General features: G+C 42.9%; 2 protein-coding genes across 2 annotated transcripts; both read right to left on the bottom strand.

Annotated features, from left to right (window-relative positions):
- Nucleotides 1-314: 314 nt before the first annotated feature.
- Nucleotides 315-6,060, bottom strand: LOC108699946 (torsin-1A). The gene is made up of 5 exons (XM_018232693.2): nt 5,723-6,060; nt 4,339-4,604; nt 2,547-2,722; nt 2,260-2,387; nt 315-2,046 (listed from the first exon to the last, which is right to left on the bottom strand). Exons 1-5 carry the CDS (start codon nt 5,931-5,933, stop codon nt 1,802-1,804), a joined length of 1,026 nt encoding a protein of 341 aa, XP_018088182.1. The 5' UTR covers nt 5,934-6,060; the 3' UTR covers nt 315-1,801.
- A 4,269-nt stretch (nt 6,061-10,329) lies between these two features.
- On the bottom strand, nt 10,330-17,995 carry tor1a.S (torsin family 1, member A (torsin A) S homeolog). The gene is made up of 5 exons (XM_018232692.2): nt 17,555-17,995; nt 15,017-15,282; nt 13,705-13,880; nt 12,608-12,735; nt 10,330-10,979 (listed from the first exon to the last, which is right to left on the bottom strand). Exons 1-5 carry the CDS (start codon nt 17,892-17,894, stop codon nt 10,735-10,737), a joined length of 1,155 nt encoding a protein of 384 aa, XP_018088181.1. The 5' UTR covers nt 17,895-17,995; the 3' UTR covers nt 10,330-10,734.
- Nucleotides 17,996-19,079: the final 1,084 nt, after the last annotated feature.

The raw sequence follows: 19,079 nt of genomic DNA, 5'->3' as shown, positions 1-19,079 counted from the left end.
ATCCCAGGATACTTTCCAGTAGCGCCAAACTGCCATATTTGTCTATAATCCCAATGTTTCCTTGCACCGCCCTTGGACCTCTACTAGTGCAATACAGTAAAATTAGCAAATTCACTACTCTGTGCATGCAATGACCTAGAGTAGTGCAAGGAAACACTGGGAACACAGACCCCATCCATCTTCCCAATGAATTGGCCTCCTGATGCCCTTTAATGCAACTTCTTTCCAAACGTAACATACTGAAACCAGTAATGATGTACGCTCAATGGTTTTTGTTCTGTGCTGTATTCTACAGCTGCAATAATAGTAGAAAATAATGAAAAAGGATTATGTTTTAATAACTAGAAAAGCAGAAAAATACTAACATTTATTTTAATCTGAAGAAAAACATGCCCAAATACCCCCTCCCCCCTTCAATTTACAATCATTTATTAAGTACCATATTTCTTTTAAAAATAAGCTTCCTTCCTTGGACTTGCTGCTTTACCATGTTAAATGCAATGCCCAAACTGACTGGCAGTTTTCCTCTTTCCTTATGAATAGGAAAACCACTGCCTACAATAGACCCTAACAATACAGTATGTGGCATTGTTTGGCCCGTGCTGTCTTCAATGTTAGCCAGCTAATACCACAAGGAAAAGTGTTTGTCGTGATTGGAAGCACCTTCCCCAGTACAATAAGGTCCTTTGATCTCAGTGGTTCTCCCAGAGATGACTACAGCAATCCCAAACAGCCGTGTGCCAACAGCCCAATATATAAACATACAAACACAACATGGACACACTTATGCAGCAGAATCTCTGTGGCTTCAACAGGGTATACTAGAACTTCTACTGGGGTTGAAATCAGTTCCTATGCATTCACTTTAATGTTCTGAGTTTAGCTACATGTAAGCAGCCACAAGGCACTATGGGAGAGTATGGGAAAGCATGGATGCATAAAGAAAGTATCACTAATGCATTTCCAACAAAAGGGGGGACCCAGCACCTGCTCTCTTCCTCGTGCAAATCTGCAAAGCTCACATGATATTTTCCTTGAAGTCTTTAAAATATATTATATATGCTTATAAGTGACCCAACCCAAGTAGGCCTATAAAAGTTAAATATATATATCTATTTATTTAACTTTCATAGGCCTACTTGGGTTGGGTCACTTATAAGCATTGGAGTCACACGAATATATCTCAGCATTGATGGTGGAGGGTTCAACTGTGGTTTGTTGTAACAATCAATTAGGCCACTGGCATTTTCAGGTCTTTTCTTTGGCTTTTTGTGCAAATAGAAAAGGAATAAAAAGAGTGAGAGTACCTAAAAAGGTTTAAAGTCATGTAAAGAAGAACTAATGCTCAGCAAAGAATATGGCCAGAAAAGCTACACCTTATGTCTGAACTTCTATACACACACACCTAAAGCTTCCAAAGCTCTTCAGTCGTGAAGATCTGTCCTTCCCAAAATGCCCCAGGTAGCTGCCCATGCCACAACATACTTTATGATATAAGGCTGAATAGTAATGAATTTGGACCTAACAGGGTTAGACAATAGCAATATCTGTGTACAGCGTTGAAGGCCTGAATTACTATTATAAATATCTGGACTGGTACAGCAAGTCAGTCATTAGACATATTTGTTGGCTTTAGTTCTCTTTTAAGAACCTTTCAATATCAATAAGAAGTGCCATTTGCAGTTAATTCCCATAAAAAGATTTTCTTTTAATTTAGTGCATAGGGAATAGTCTGTGCAAAGTCCCCAGCCCCATATTGTCCCATTTAAGGCAGAACCATAGCATTGTCCCCTGATGGGATTCAGAGATAAAAGTCTAATTTGGCCGACACCGTTTTACATCCTTTGTCAGAGAACAGTTTCTCCTCCTTTGGGTAGTATGTCATCTCTCTAGTCACTTTGTCCACCAGCTCCATGTCTACTGGGTTGCCTCTGTGTTGCATTTCTGCGATAACGCACTGCTTTACGTGCTTGTACTCCAGCGGCAGAAAGGGAACAAAGAAATCAATGAGGTTCTTGTCGATGAGGCTGCTGTGCCAAAATCCACCTGAGGGACAAACAATTGAGGGTGATACTTTCTTTGCAAATTAAATGTGACTTTATTACTAAGTGAATGAACAATGTACGCTTTTTCTTCTGTGAAAAATTATCTATGATAGTACAACTGAATGGGTTTGTGGGTCAGCCCTGGAACACGCGCAATTCACACACCCAATGGCAGTACCCCTATATGGTAGGCTGGGGAGTTCACAACACTTACTTTTTTGGTTGTTAAATATGCCAAGAGAAATCACACTCTCCAAGTCCTTTAACTGCAGTTCTTCCCTCTGCTTCCCTGCCGTCCAGAACTCCAGCACCTTCCGAGTAATTAGATCCCCTCCGGCGTTGCTAAAGGAAGACATGCAGGAAATGCATCACTTTGTCTTTATTTCTAATGATTCACATTCTCCCAGGCGCAGTTCCATCAGTAATATTCAGTCCTCCCGCAGTGCCAAGGAATCACACGGCATAATAAAACTTACACTAACTGCACCCTTTAGCCCTTACCTGAGGAAAATGAAGATAGAATTCCGATAGGACACGCCATCTATATTGTCATAATAATCCAAAAAAGGTTTGATGGCATCGATAAGTCCCGGGTGCATCTTGTCCATCTCATCAAATATAAACAAGTTGCGAGGACACTGAGTGACATTCCCCCGGATCCACATGTGCAGCTGATCCTGTACCAAAATTCAAGTCAATTACCCTTCACCTAAAAAAAGGTTTGTTTCCATTTACAACACTTCTGCCTTGAGATGCCGGTGAAAGAATCAATAATGAAAGCGAACGTACAACTAGTATTTTGACCGATGCAGTATATTCATTGGTCTATTTGGCAAGAGTCAAAACCCCACTCCCTGTAAGAAACTGCCATTTTGGTTTTGATATAATATATACAGGTGGTCATGGCAATTGTGCTTTACACAGAGTATGTTAATAAGAAATGTTTTAAGTTACACAAAATCAATTTATACATAAAAGGGTTTCCTGGGACTGGATGTGGGCCTGGGTGCTTGATACAGGAGATATAAAACAGATTGTGTATGCGGGGAAACTTTCTCAACAGGATGTGGGAAAGTTGGAGGTTTTTATCTCCACATCTTATCAGTTAGGAGGTTTGCTGTGGGGGACAGGTCTTGCAAACAAGGATAAAAGAATGAAGGGGGCCTGGAGAAGAGAGCAGCCAGAGAGGAGAAGAGCCTGGGACTGATGAGAAGCAGTCTGGGAGCAAGATGGGAGCAGGAGCTATCAGATGACCCAGAGAGATGCAATAAGGGCCTACTAGTGGTAACAATATAAACTATATACATCATCTGTAATTGTAAATATTGTAAATAATGCTTTAGTCTAATTGTAAATGGTTTAAGTGTAAACAATCCATTGATTGATTACTCAATATATAATCACTTGTTGGTGTGGATTATTTGTCTGCTTGCGCAAAAGAACCGTAAACCCTAGTAAAAGGGGTGGATATATTATTATTGATAATTTTACATCCCCACCTTTTAGCAACTTCAATTGAAAAGAATGGAAAATGCTCTGCACAAAACGGGACAAAAGCAAAGACTTTCTCGTGCTTTTGAGTAGGAAGAGAAAAGAGGCAGCAAGGAAGTTTTGAGACACATGGTATAAGTATCCTCTTGCCACATGCTTTTTGCTACAAGACCTCATTAAGCTACTGACAATGAGAAGATTATTCCCCTACTATTAATTTCCTAGCACAGGCGACCAATTTCCCCTAAATGCTTTTCCACCAGCAATAATGGAAATCACAGGTGGGAAAACATACGAGTTGCTTTGGTTTTCTGAAGTCACCCTAAGTTGCCTCGCAAGCTTCGGAAAGCTGAAACAACTTGTATAAGCAGGAGAGGTCTCATTCACTGATCCAGAGTAAGTATCTAGGATGCCTGCAAGACTGAACTGCTATTTATTTGTACCATAATATATATATATATATCTTTTTTTTAAATAAAAATATTTAACACATTTCCAGACTACATTGCATTACATAATATGTGTAACCACTTTTAGGCAATAGTACAGCACAATATAACAGTACATGGGGCTAATTTGGGCACTTTATGTGCCATAGTTACTAGCAAAAAAAAAAAAAAAAACACTGGCCAAAATGCATAATGTACCCCAACCCCCACAATACACTGACAAGACTGGATACAAACACTAGGCCCAATGCTTGAGCACACGAGTCGTATGTACACAGGTTCTGTATGGCTACATGGGTCAGTATCAGAACCAAGGATTCCCTGGGGCTGCTTTGCACAGAATTCAGGGTTACCTTATACTGATGAACCTTGCTGTCATGAGGGAAATGATGAGTAGCGACAAAAAGATGGACAAATTTACTGTTGAATCCCAGTTCGTATATATTGTCTGCAATGATTTTGCTGGCAAAATTCTTTCCGGTTCCAGTCCATCCGTGTAGAGACAGGGCCAGTGGCTTCTTAGGATTCTTGTTGCTCATGAAACCCAACACTGCTCGATACACCACCTCCTGAGCCAAGTGCTGCCCAAAGAACTTTTGCCTTAGATCGGCCTGTAGGGCTGAGAGAGAAGAATTACCTACATTATCATTCAGCTGTTACATTACTACCAATCTTTTTAACCAACAGCCCCTGTACAGCTACCTATCCTAGCACTGCCTGTGCCCACACAGCAACCAGGACAGGAAATATTGGTGGGGTTGCAAAAGTACCAATAGATAACCCTCAGCTTTGAAAGCACTGACTGACATGGATACTTATACCAACGGACTCTGGCGGGAGCACAGGTAAATGTACAAAGCTTTTGAGGGGAAGGAGGGGGGGGGGAGTTGAGAAAGCAGAGGAATATGTACATGGCAGCTGGTGGAGAGCAGAGAGATAGGCACAGGGCTGCTGGTGGAGAGTAGAAGGAAAGATACAGGGATGCTGGGGGAGAGTAGAGGGGTAGATACAGGGCTGCATGGGGAGAGTAGAGGGATAGATACAGGGATGCTGGGGGAGAGTAGAGGGATATACAGTATACAGGGATGCTGGGGGAGAGCAGAGGGATAGACACAATACAGGGATGCTGGGGGAGAGCACAGGGATAGATACAGGGATGCTGGGGGAGAGTAGAGGGATAGATACAGGGATGCTGGGGGGGAGAGTAGAGAGATAGATACAGGGATGCTGGGGGGGAGAGTAGAGGGATAGATACAGGGATGCTGGGGGGGGGAGAGTAGAGGGATAGATACAGGGATGCTGGGGGGGAGAGTAGAGGGATAGATACAGGGATGCTGGGGGAGAGTAGAGGGTTAGATACAGGGATGCTGGGGGAGAGTAGAGGGTTAGATACAGGGATGCTGGGGGGGGGAGATTAGAGGGATAGATACAGGGATGCTGGGGGAGAGCAGAGTGGTAGGTACAGAAGCTGCTTGGAGAGATCAGTGGGATTAGTATTATACATGTAATATTGCAGTGCGTTAGACTCTCCCTTCGCTGATTGGCGTGTGAGGCGAGGGGCGTGTCATTATGAAGGACTAACCCATTCGACTTTCAGGGAAATGTAGGTGTCCTGCACACCAATATGCGGTCAATCCAGTTGAATAACTCTGTGATACCTTCCCTCGCTCACTCTGCGGTGCTCTCAGCTGGTCACATGACTCTCTTCCCTTGTTCTTCACTATCTGCCCCTCTCACCTGTCTGGTTTAGCGGCCGCTCCGGCTCACAGCACTCGGACCAGTAGCAGTGGAAGCGCGGGTAAGACAAGTAGCCTGTAAGAACCGCAGCCGTAGCGACAGCGATGCCTAGAGTAATGGGCTCTGTATATACATGGGGGCAGAAGAACAGCAGCACCAAGAGCCTGTGCAGCCCCCTAGTCCCAAATACCCACTCCCTCTCTACAGCCATTAGCGCTCTCGGAGGCTAACCGTGACATCACACAGCCATGTGACCAAGTCTGGAGCGGGTGAGAGTCAAGTTCCATTTCCTGATTAGGCCACGCCCCGCGTAAAGACATTATTGGCCATCCAGAGAAGGGGGCGGGGTGAATTGAGTGGCGCCGAGTACAACTGGGAGGCATGAGCCGACTGCTTCTGCTACTTGCTGTATGTGGGACACGTGATAAATAATAAGCACCGTTTCCCACATATTTCGAAAGGCCTACTATGTGTATTGGTAACAGGCTCTGCGCAATGTTCCCCAATCGGCAAGTGCCAGCTGGGCAGGAGAAAGCAGCGTCGCAATGGCCAACTCTGACAGCAAAGAGCGTAGAGACTCCCCTGTGGTACCAATATTAAAGTAGCCTGTGATGAACCGCACAGAAGAACTTACCACTTTGGGTCTGAAGTGCAAAAGGAGACAGCACCCCTCTGCCCCCTTCACTTCAGCACCTTCTCATTAATCACATCCCCTCCAGTCTGAGTTGTTGAAGGAGTTCATTAAAAAAAACAACCCTAAAAATGAATATGACTGAAAATGCCATATTTTATATACTGAACTTATTGCACTGGCCTTAAGTTTCAGCTTCTCACTAACAACAATGATCCAGGACTTCAAACTTGTCACAGGTAGGGTTTCTACCTGGCCACTATTTTACTGGCCTGGCCGGTAAAAATGATGGTTGATCGCAATGTTATTAATAGGCAAAAAAGAAAAATATATAGGAAGGCCGGTATTTTTTTTCAGAAAAGGTGGCAACCCTAGTCACAGGCCCGGACTGGCAATCTGTGGGTTCTGGCAAATGCCAGAGGGCTGCTATAAGGTGCCATAGAAAGTCATTATTTAGTGGGTGGGTGGGGGCTGTTTGGGCCTCTGTGTGGGCTGATTGGGCCTCTGTGTCCCCGAAATGCCAGGGCCTATTTTACTTCTCAGTCTGGACCTGGTCACCATCTTGGAAAGTGTCTGCGACACTCACATGCTCAGTGGGCTCTGAGCAGCTGTTGAGAAGCTAAGCTTAGAGGTCGTCACAAATTGTCAAGCAGAAAATTAGGTTGGTCCAGGGCCGGAACTAGGGGTAAGCAGAAGAGGCACTTGCCTAGGGATGCAAACCTTGGGGGGCACCAGGCACATAGTTTCCCTGTAGCCTACTAGTCCAGCAGTATTACCTCACTGATGGGGCCAAGTGAGTTCCTGCTGCTGAGTTCCCTATCTGCGCATGGTCGAGCGCATGCTTGTTTGCAAGAACACGAGCAGGCGTGCTCGTTCGTGTGCAGCGGGGGACAATGCAACCGGCTGGGTTGCCCGGGGCGCCCAGCCTGAATGGCCCAGTACTGGGTTGGTCTGTTATATAAGATGATGCTACAGGACTGATTATTAAATTCTGATCATAGTTGCACTGGTTTCTGTGCTGCCATGTGGTAATTATCTGTATTAATTATTAATCAGCCTTATATCGTAACATTTCTATTCTATGGGTACTGTATATTGTGAGTGGGTCCCTGAGCTCAGTAAGTGACAGTAGCACAGAGCATGTGCATCTATATAGTCATGATAATCCAGGAAGAGTCTGATGGCATCAATAAGCCCTGGGTGCATCTTGTCCATGTGATTAAATATAAATAAGGAGTGAGGACACAGTGATTTTCCCACGGATCACTTCAGCTGCTCCTGTAATACAGATCCGCAGTTTGCTTTCTACTCAATTCTATGTTCTATTAATTCAGAGAACTACAGAGCAGCTGTGTCTATGGGGTCATCAGAATATATAGTATTAATGCTGTGTCTATGGCCTGGTGTAAAAGGCAGGGATCACCAGGTACCTTGCTTCATTGGTCCTTGCCTTTTGGTGCCAATGTAATGAGTAATGCAATTCCCGTGTAGCTGAAGTTTAAATGTACAAAGACAATTTATTACATGATAATAGACACCAACTAGGGTTGCCATCTGGTCGGTATTTTACCGGTCTGGCAGGAAAAAATGATGGTTGATCCCAATGTTATTAATGGGAAAATATAGGAAGGCCGGTATTTTTATTCCAGAAAAGGTGGCAACCGTAACACCAACATATATAGATATCCCCATCCTTTCTTTCCTTTGCAAAGGACTACATTTCCATGCACCCTCTGACTGCCTCCAGCTTTCTGCAAAAGCTCACTCTATCTGAATTCACCTATAGACTACAGGAAATGAGGGGCACTATAACTGCCATAACCCTCCTATTGTGTTATATTACCTTTACATGAAACTAGAAGGTGCATGGCTTACAGGCCAGGGGAGCAGTCTACTGCCACTAGAGCCACATTGGGCTGAAGTATCCATTATAGGAGTTGTTCACCTTTAAATTAACTTTTGGTATGATGTAAGAAGTGATATTCTAAAACAATTTGCGATTGGCTTTCATTTTTAATGATGATTCATGTTTTTCAAGTTATTTAGCTTTTTTTATTCAGCATTTCTCCAGTTTGCAATTTCAGCAATCTGGCTGCTAGGGTCCAAAGTACCCTAGTAACCATGCATTGATTTGAATAGGATACTGGAATATGAATAGGAGAGGGGCTAAATAGAAAGAGGAGTAATACAAAGTAGCAATAACAATGAATTTGTAGCCTTACAGAGCATTTGTTTTGTAGATGGGGTCAGTGACCCCCATTTAAAAACTGGTCAGAAGGAGAAGGCAAATAATTAAAAAAATACAAATATTTTGATCATTGCAGGGGTTCAGATGGTTCTGCATTTATCTGACACTTTTCAGTCAATGTGTTGCCATAGAGTTATGGCAGATGCTACATGCAGACAAGGGAAAGTTGTGCTCACCACTATTTTTTAAAACCATTAGGCGGGGGTGCAATGAGGGTGTGACCACAAAATACAACTTTCCCTTGTTTGTTATAGTTATACAAGAGCAGTGACCAGCTCCATGTTGTAGCTCCCACCCTTCCCAGCTATAGTCAGGTGATCCCACTGGTGTCTAATAAAAGGGCAGCCAAGTTTGGGAGTTTTACTTTGAAAGCAGCTAGTAAGTTGCAGGTAAAACTTAGTCCCTTTGTAAAATTTATAATTAAGCAATTGAATTCTTAATGAATCAGATGAAAATTAAGAGTAGGACTGGCCAGATATGGGATGACTTTGACGTAGTTGGCCAGCTTAAATATATTGCAATATATGGACAAACAATCCCTGTGTTGTTTAAAGGGTAAGGCATTTTTTAGTAGCAGTATGCACAAAATGTCTCTGTCTTAAATATATTGATAATGGGTTGAGTGCAGAGGACTCTTGTATTTGACTAGATGCTACATGCAGAACAGCCAGAACAGGGAGAATAGGGATCCTGCATACTATATGTTTACTATATATGTATATGTTTTAGGTCACAGTCTCACAGACGACCCCAAATTTAATATGATAGTTAATCCTGTCTACTGGCCACATATAAATCTTCTGTATGTCTGAGGTTATAAAGCTGCCCTTTCTCTACGATTTAGACCGCATGAGTGTCAGAGGATGGAAATAAGGGTGATATGTGGAATACAGGAATAACTCTGTACCCAATAGTGAGGATGAAAAGTCTTATAAGTGAAAAACCAAGTCCATCTAAACTAACCTTTGTAGTCACCACCTTTTGCCTTGTTTTTTTTATTTATAAAACTTCATCCTCACTATTGGGCACAGAGTTATGCCTGTATTCCGTATATATATTTTTTCCATTCTCTGACAGATTAAAGGAGACATATAGGATAAATGAAAAAAACCCTAATTTTGTAGGCAATTATAAGAAATATATGGTGTTGCTTTTACATGGTGCTAAAAATTATTATCTTTAAAAAAGCCCCTTTATTGGAGATTCCTATAGATGTTCTCTGGTCCCTGTCTGTGTTTCAAATGAGGGGTGGACGTGTCCTAATGGTCACAGTAGGAGGGGGGACAGCCAATCACAGCCCTTCAGTCACACAAAGGTTTCAGTTCCCTATCAGGTCCTGCTAGCTGCTGATTGGTTCCTGTCCTACAGTGCAGTGAGCTCAGTGGCGCCGGCTCCCCTGCACAGCCTGGTAATTCAAGGAGCAGGAAGTGGAAGGGAGAGATTATTAAGGTTTTTGTAGAAATATTCAATAAATCAGCCTGAAACACTTCTTTTTAAAGCACAATTCATCTGTATCTAAAGGAGTATAATGCACTGGTACATTCTTATTTTTTACACAAAATATTAAACATGGTGTGTAAATCATAGAGACATGCTGCACGACACATTCACTTTAGGCTGTTTGTAAGTGGGCCCTAATATGTGGATTAGTGGCAGTGTTAGGTGCCACTAACTAGCCACATCTAATAATATTATCCTGATTAAAGGAGACTGAAGGACACATAACAGTGAGAATAAATATATCTTTATCAAAGTCACATGATTTCTGGTAAGAGTTCAGAGGGACACTTCTGTTGTGTCTGAAGGGTGGACAGCAGTACAAACAACACGTCATCATCATTGTCCATTGGCACTGACGGAAATATCATCTTGATACAGCACAGAGGCTTGCACTCATATCCACAACAAAATTACCTTGTTAGAACAATACAATCCACTTGTAAGGCGGGAGGTGTAATTTCACACCCAAAATTACTCAAAAATATAAAAATAAACCATTATGTGTGTACACCATTATTTTGCCCCCCCCCCCCCATCCCATTAAAAACAGTGGGTAAATCCCTTCATTGTCCGTAAGGCCGCAATACTCTGCAATGAGTTCTACAATCTGTCTGATTTCTCCTTCCAGGTGTCTCATAGATAATATTCTAGTTTTGTTGACACGACTTTGCAGCCCTTAACAGAGAATACATTCTCATTCTTGGGGAAATAGGTCATTTCCTTGGCGACTTTGGTGACAATCTCTTCATCCACCTCATAGCCTCGCTCCCGCATCTCTGCCCTCACGCACATCTTCACGTGTTGGAACTCCAAGGGCAAAAATGGCACAAAGAAATCAATAAGGTTCTTGTCTATCAGGCTACTATGCCACAATCCACCTGTGTGTGAGAAAAAGCCACGTCACTATGAAGTATGCGATTGTGCACAGAGCACATGGAAACAATAGTTAGGACACAGGGCCAACAATAAGATGATGCAGCAGACCTGTAAAGACTCTTCGGGAGAGGGCCACACTAACTAACCTGCCCAGGGTGATATATGTTAGGTAACCTAACCTTTTCAAAAACAATTATTTCCGCTGCAGTTATATAGATCTTGTTTAGCTTGAAACAGTCAATTACAGGTTAGGTAAATATACAGCTAAATATTGGCTTATTCATTCAGGTCACCAAGCAAACACAAGGATTGGGCTACTAACAGGCTATGGCAAATCAAGATAACATGATTGTTTAAGTCCTAGGCCAATGATCAGATTACAATGGGATGCTCAGGAGCACCTGTTAGGAGAATCAGCGCTTTAATGTGGTCCTTTGATTGGTATTGTGGTATTGGTATTGGTTAGTAGGCCAATTGGAGGGCCCCATACACGGGCCAATAAGCTGACAACTAGGTCTGGGTGGGTCAAGTTGTCTGTTGTAAGTTAGCACCTATGTTAATAACAAAACTATATTTGCTTAGCAGTCTATCACATTTTGTTTTCAATGATATGTTATGGTACTGATTTCTAACACCAATTCTGAATTAATAAAGGCCAATGGTTAATAGTCTAGGCAGATCTTGTCTGTACTAGAAGAAATATAAAAGTAAATTGTTAGATTTAATCAGGAATGAGTTAATAAACTGCTGGGAATCCCTAGCTATTAGTGATGTACAGGTTGACCCGAAACCCAAGGTGGCCTGGGTTTGGGTTGAAATTTGGCAGACCATTGTTGGTTAGGGATTCGGTGCAGGTCAGACTGAGGAAGTACACTACTCCCAAATATTCCGTCTTGGATCTAGCATTAATGTATAGAGCAAGAATACATGGGTATGGGTCAGGTGAGGGCAGGGCAGCCATCGGGGGGGACAGGGGGAGCGTTGTAGGGGGCCCCGAGGGTAAGGGGGGCCCAGCCACGCCACACTTACTTGATTAGCCGGGCCCCCCATCTTTCTGAGAGCTGCTGACTTCGGGAAGTCATTGATGTTTAAGGGGCCCATGCCACCAATTTTTTTTTTCTCAAGTGGGGTCCTAGCCACCAATATTTTTTATGGGGGGGGCCCTGGCCACAAATGTTTTTTATGGGGGGCCCTGACCACCAGTATCTTTTTATTTTTTATTAACATGTGGGAACCCTAGCCACCAATATTTTTTTTTTTTTTTTTACTGTGTGGTGGGGGGCGGACCTGTAGGTGGGGCTTGCGGCGGGCGCAGCCCAGGGGGCTCAGGAAATTTTGCCGTACGGGGCCCTGCGATTTCTGATGGCGGTCCTGGGTGAGGGTCTTACAATGGCAATATTTTTTGGTTGGGTGCAGGTTGAGTTTTGACCTGCACATCACTACTAGTGATACTAAAATATTCCATAAATATGGCATTTAATAAATCATTTTCAACACCAAATGCTCATAGGCCCCAATTTATCTGAAATGAATCCACAGAATATGCGTGTAATTATTTTCCATTTTTGCTTTGATTTTTAAACTGATCCCACCATGTGCATGACCTTTAGGGATCCGGAGTAATACTCACCGTCTTTGTTATTGAAAGCAGCAAGTGATAATTGATGCTCAACTTCAAAGAGATTAATGTCTTCCCTCTTCTTTCCATTCTTCCAGAAATCCAAAGCCAACTTCGAGATGATTTCTCCTCCAGCGTTGCTAAATGCACAGAAATTTTACTTTAAAGGAAGTGTTCAGTATAAAAAATAAAAAAATAAAAATGTTTCCATTATAGTTAGACACAAATGTTATCTATAAATGCTGGAGTGACAGGATGTGTAACATAATAGCCAGAACACTAATTTCTGCTTTGCAGCTCTTTTGGTTTTCACCGATTGGTTACCAGGCAGCAACCAATCAATGACTTAATAGGGGGGGCACATGGGTCATAACTGTTTGCTTTTGAATCTTAGCTGCATGCTGAGGATCAATTGCACATTCACTGAACAGTTATGTCCCATGTGGCCCCCTTATAGTCGCTGACTAACTAAGAGTTAAAGAGCTGAAAAGCAGGAAGTTGGGTTCTGTTCTGTTGTAAGACATCCACTCATTCCAGCCTTTATAGATTAAATGACTATATTAGAAACATTTATTTTTAATTTTGCACGCCCTATTTACCCAGTTTTATTTTTATACTAAACTGTTCCTTTAATAATGGAAGAAAACTAAAAGTGAAAACTCACTCCAAGTCTCATCCTAACTGGCCTTGAGACTGGGCCCCCTTAGCTCATAACAAGGTTACAGATATATAGAAACATTGGGGGTAACAGTCACCCTGCTATAGTTCAAGGGGTACCCAGGGCACAAATAATCACTCACCCCAAATCTTTTCCTAACTGCCCCCCTTGGCTCATGGCAATGATACAACTCACCCTTTCATGATCCACAATTTGGACAGTAGTTCTTACCAGGCTTCTTATGATTTGACTCACTTATCTGTCCCTTATGATTGTGGCGGGTGTTTTAATACATGTGATTGTGTCAGACTACTGACTTTCTAGCAGTTGCATATTTTTGCTCCAATGTTGGTTTTATAGATTACATGCTGGAAATGGTTATTATGTAACAAATAGGCGACACAAACTGGCCCTAAAAAGTCCCATATCAGCTCCAGCTACATGCATGTACCTGAGAAATATAAATATGGATTTACGATAGGAAACCCCTTCCAGTTTCTCATAATAATCCAGAAATGGCTTGATGGCATCAATCAGTCCCGGGTGCATTTTGTCCACTTCGTCAAATATAAAGATAGAACGTTCGCAGTTGGATACATTCCCTTTTATCCACGCCTGGAGCTGGTCCTGTTAATGCAACTCAGTTAAATATCTAGGCAAAGACTTCATTTCAAACAACGTATCTATCTATCTATATATATCCTGATGACGATCTTCTGCAGATCAAAACGTGTAGACAATAATATGGACAAATAAAGCTCTTTCTATTATCATGTTCTAATACACTGACTTGCCATGCTCCACTCCAGTTTGTACGAATATATATATATATATATATATATATATATATATATATATATATATATATATATATATATATATATATATATATATATATATAGTGATTATTGTTGGTACACTAAGGTTTTCACTGTTTGTATATACTATACACTGTATTTTATTCTGAAAGGATTTTGGCACCATCTCATGTATTTAAACCTGGAGGGAGGCACTTTTCTGTCTGCAATGTCTTGAGAAAGGTCCAAAATGGGACCGAACTGTTAACAATAAATTTCTTCCTTAATTTCACCACATTTTGAAGTCTTGTGAGTGTGGGCTCGGTGACTTCTAATAACCTTATAATTTACAGTAGGGGGTACATTATGCCTTATAATACACTATGACTATTAGAGTCCCTTGTATAACTCTGCCTGACACAGAACCCCTCAGTGACTTCTAATATCCTTATCATTTACAGTAGGGGGTATATTATCCATTAGAATAGATGAGTGATACTCAGAGTTCCCTGTATAACTCAGCCAGCAGCCTCCTGTCTTTATATGGTCACAGACCCCTCAATGACTTCTAATATCCTTATAATTTACAGTAGGGGGTACATTATCCCTTATAATACACTACTGATACTCAGATATATGGTCACAGTACCCCTCAGTGACGTCTACAATCCTTATAATTTACAATAGGGGGTACATTATTTCCTATACATACTTCACTTGCCTAAAGAGCTTTCATTCAGGCAGAAAAAATCAAAACCAATTAAAATCATATGTTAATATAAAGGAATATGCATGACAAGTCTGCTTCTCACTAGAGGAAAAGACTTGATGGGTGCTGTTTGGCCCAAAACCACAGAATATGAAAACCCTTAACAGAGAAACATACCCAAGACCCCAAACCATTTCTGCAGCCCTGAATGGTGGGAAATGGCACTGCTATATTGGTACTGGCAGACTCTGGATTACCTTATACTTGTCAACCTGTTTAGCATGGGGGAAGTGCAGCGTGGCTACAAACTGGTGCACAAAATGACTCTCCATTCCGTGCGGATAGATGTTCCTGGCCAAGACCTGGCTGATGTAGTTCTTGCCGGTTCCGGTCCAGCCATGGAAAGAGAGGGTGAGTGGTTTCTTCGGCTGCTTGTTTCTCAGAAACCCAGTTACTCCTTTCAGGATCACCCTCTTAGCCAGGTGTTGCCCAAAGATATATTTATCGAAATCCAACTCTAGGGCTGAAAGGGGAACAGAAAAGTAACCCAGTAGCTTGTTGTGTGCATGTTGTGTAACCCCAGCTACCTAGCCAAGGCTTTAAAGGAACATGACTTATCTGTTATCTACTGTGTATCCTGTGCTTGATTGGCTGCCCCCATGGCTACATAGCAACTTGTTTATATTATAAACTATAGTAGTAGTACTTATCTATCTACTGTGTATCCTGTGCTTGAATGGCTGCCCGATGGCTACACAGCAGCTTGTTTATATAAACTATAGTAGTACTTATCTGTTGTCTACTGTATATCCCGTGCTTGAATGGCTGCCTCAATGGCTGCACAGCAGCTTGTTGACTATAGTAGTACTTATCTGTTATCTTCTCTGTATCCTGTGCTTGAATAGCTGCCCCCATGAGTACACAGCAGCTTGTTTATATAAACTATATTAGAGTGTCTGAAGCAAACACACCAGTGTAATTCCTTTAAAAAGGTTTCATTTTTTCGTGTTACTGTTCCTTTAAGCATTGTTCAATTCCCTATATGCAATTCTTTTGCTCCCTGCCTCAGATATCTGTTGTACAACCCAGCCCTCCTACATAATAAAGGGGAAAAGCCCTGGGGGGGGGGGGTCTCGCAATCCCTAGCACATTTCTGTCCTTCTTAGGTTGGTTAATCACAAAACATACATGGCATTATGGGAATTTAAGTCCCACAGGGCCCCTGACCAGAGTACCCCTCCCTGCCACAGGGTCCCTGACTGGAGTACCTCCTTGCTGACAGCTGGGTGTGCGCAGTGAGAGAAAGCAGAGAAGGGAATGGTATGAAGAGCGTGGAGCAGAGAATGGTATGAAGAGCAGGGAATGATATGAAGAGCAGGGAATGGTATGAAGAGCAAGGGTATGGTATGAAGAGCAGGGTATGGTATGAAGAGCAGGGTATGGTATGAAGAGCAGGGTATGGTATGAAGAGCAGGGAATGGTATGAAGAGCATGGAGCAGAGAATGGTAGGAAGAGCAGGGAATGGTATGGAGAGCAGAGAAAGGTATGAAGCGCAGGAATGGTACGAAGCGCAGGGTATGGTACGAAGCGCAGGGTATGGTACGAAGCGCAGGGTATGGTACGAAGAGCAGGGTATGGTACGAAGAGCAGGGTATGGTACGAAGAGCAGGGTATGGTACGAAGAGCAGGGTATGGTACGAAGAGCAGGGTATGGTACGAAGAGCAGGGTATGGTACGAAGAGCAGGGTATGGTACGAAGAGCAGGGTATGGTACGAAGAGCAGGGTATGGTACGAAGCGCAGGGTATGGTACGAAGCGCAGGGTATGGTACGAAGCGCAGGGTATGGTACGAAGAGAAGGGAATTAGGCAAATCAAATGTGTGCTGTGCCCGTTACACAATAAATACATAGTATGAAGAGCAGTTAATGGTATGAAGAGCAGGGAATGGTATGTAGAGAATAGAATGGTACGAAGAGCAGTGAATGGTATGAAGAGCGGGGAATGGTACGAAGAGCAGTGAATGGTATGAAGAACAGGGAATGGTGTGAAGAGAAAGCAAAAGTGTGAAGAGAAGGGAAAAGTGTGAAGAGAAGGGAAAAGTGTGAAGAGAAGGGAAAAGTGTGAAGAGAAGGGAAAAGTGTGAAGAGAAGGGAAAAGTGTGAAGAGAAGGGAAAAGTGTGAAGAGAAGGGAATTAGGCAAATCAAATGTGTGCTGTGCCCATTACACAATAAGTACATGGTATGAAGAGCACGGAAAAGTACGAAGAGAAGGGAAAAGTATGAAGAGAAGGGAATTAGGCAAATAAAATATGTGTTACGCCCGTTACACAATAACTACATGCCACCTTTAGACACACATGTAACAAGCAGGTGTGTTCATGAGTCGGCTACCGCCGGTGACTTCACATGGAGTGACTGAGCCAGTATTATGTCACCCGTCTGCCATGGACCAATGAGCAGCTCTGATGGGAGATATCAGATGTGTGGAGAATATGGGACACCCAGGATAGGGTAATTAAGGTCCTTGCTATATATCTATACAAAATAAAGGTATTCAGATGCACAAAGGCAGCACAGTATATACACAATACATATATAACAAGGTCCCGTTTTACAGCTGTGAGGGGGCATAGGAAGTTGACAGTACTCAAAAGCAATAACATACAGCCCCATCACCCTTCAGCTGCAACTGGCCGGCATGAGGCCAAAGCGTAGCACCTGTCTTTGCCCTGTTGCCCCTTTATGCCCCCTCTCCTCTAGGCTAAGGTAGAGATCATGTGACCTTGTGCCCACCTGTGGTGTTGATGGCTCCATTCTGCAGGCAGCACTCCTGGAAGTAGCATTGCAGTCCATAATACACAGCGCCACCCACTACAGACAGGGCACCGACTGTCAGCGTTATAGGTTCACACAGAACCAGCACAGGGAACAGGAGGCAGACCAGAGCCCGGAGCAGCTTCATAGCGCCTGTCAGTAGTGGCGCTTCCCGGGTTAGGGCTTTGGCTTTCCGAGAGATCACTTCCGGAAAGTTGTGGTCGACATTTTGCTTATGGGCAACTGCTGCGGCATTAGGGGCTGTCTGATCGATTGCAGATGAAACGCATGTCCGTTTTTGTTCGTTTAGGGCGGACATGATAATGTTTCTTTGACATAGTGTTTACTAAATTAATTCATTTTGGAGCTACCATTGAGGGCATCATGGACTCCAAGGTGTCACCTAAAAATATGGTAGCGGCCTAGGAAAGGACCTGATATCACGGTCATGTGATCCTACCATGTGACGTTCCACTGCGGCTTACCTATTAGTGAGCGGCAAATTCAAACATGGGAAAGTGGTAATGGGTTCTAGTGGCGGCTGCGGACTCTTGATTGGACCTGCAGCTTAAACCCCACGGTTGCCAACTTGTATTGTAGGTTTGGTACAGGATGTAATTACCTCTACCTTAGGTTTTGGGCAGTTCATTGTGTCGCTGGATGTTTGTTGGGGGATGATGGGATCGGTGTGCCGCTGAATTTCTGTGGGGTACAGTGTATGGCTACTTAGGGAAGTAAAAGTAGAGAGAAGTAAAGCTACCAAAGCTGTTTATTGCCAATAGATTAGCCACAACAGTGCAAGCTATAACACTATTGATTCTGTAGAGTGTTTTACCATACCTAAGTAAACAGCTCTAGAACCTCCCTGTTTGATTAGTATAGCAGCTGCCATATTAGCTTGGTGTGACATCACTTCCTGCCTGCGCCTCTCCGTTCTCACTTATAGCTCTGAGCTCAGATTACAGCAGGGGGGGAAGGGAGAGGAGCAAACTGAGCATGCTCAAGCCCTGGAGATTTAAGATGAAAACAGGAAGTCTGATACAGAAGCCCATGTGTTCACAATAGAAGGAAAGAAATGCTGTGTTTCTTTTGACAGGGGACTCGGTAGCATTACTTTGAGGGTTTACTGGTGTATTTATATAGACCTTTCTGATAAAGCTTACTTAGTTTAGCCTTTCCTTCTCCTTTAAGGCACTATCCATATGGAGTGTCTGTTTTTCCCTCTGCAAACCTAGTGATGACTTTATTGCCTCCTGAACTGAACCAACTATGCTTGTGCCACTGTGATAGGAAAATCAGTTCTACTGGAGAAGCCATGCGCTGTATAAAGGATAATAATGATGTTTCTTTCCCTCCAGGCTCCTCTCTCTGCAACCTCTCAGTTGGTCTGGTTTCCCTTATTCAGCTAATGACCATCTCCAGCAGGCTCTGGGTGAGAATGAATGTAACCGGCACAATCAGGCTGTGAGTTCTCGCCTTTCCTCCCTTTCTCATGTTAAAAGGG

The sequence above is a fragment of the Xenopus laevis genome, chromosome 8S (assembly GCF_017654675.1).
Source record: "Xenopus laevis strain J_2021 chromosome 8S, Xenopus_laevis_v10.1, whole genome shotgun sequence".
NCBI lineage: Eukaryota > Metazoa > Chordata > Amphibia > Anura > Pipidae > Xenopus > Xenopus laevis.
This window is presented reverse-complemented; position numbering and strand designations above follow the sequence as displayed.

Excerpts from the sequence above, each read along its gene's own strand:
- LOC108699946 (XM_018232693.2), bottom strand. The coding sequence starts at position 5,933 with ATGGCTGTAGAGAGGGAGTGGGTATTTGGGACTAGGGGGCTGCACAGG. Across the intron at positions 4,605-5,722 it reads GCGGCCGCTAAACCAGACAG|CCCTACAGGCCGATCTAAGG; the intron begins GTGAGAGGGGCA and ends CTTCTCTCTCAG. Across the intron at positions 2,723-4,338 it reads GCAAGGTTCATCAGTATAAG|GATCAGCTGCACATGTGGAT; the intron begins GTAACCCTGAAT and ends ATTTTGGTACAG.
- tor1a.S (XM_018232692.2), bottom strand. The coding sequence starts at position 17,894 with ATGTCCGCCCTAAACGAACAAAAACGGACATGCGTTTCATCTGCAATC. Across the intron at positions 15,283-17,554 it reads TGGAGCCATCAACACCACAG|CCCTAGAGTTGGATTTCGAT; the intron begins GTGGGCACAAGG and ends TTCCCCTTTCAG. Across the intron at positions 13,881-15,016 it reads AACAGGTTGACAAGTATAAG|GACCAGCTCCAGGCGTGGAT; the intron begins GTAATCCAGAGT and ends TTGCATTAACAG.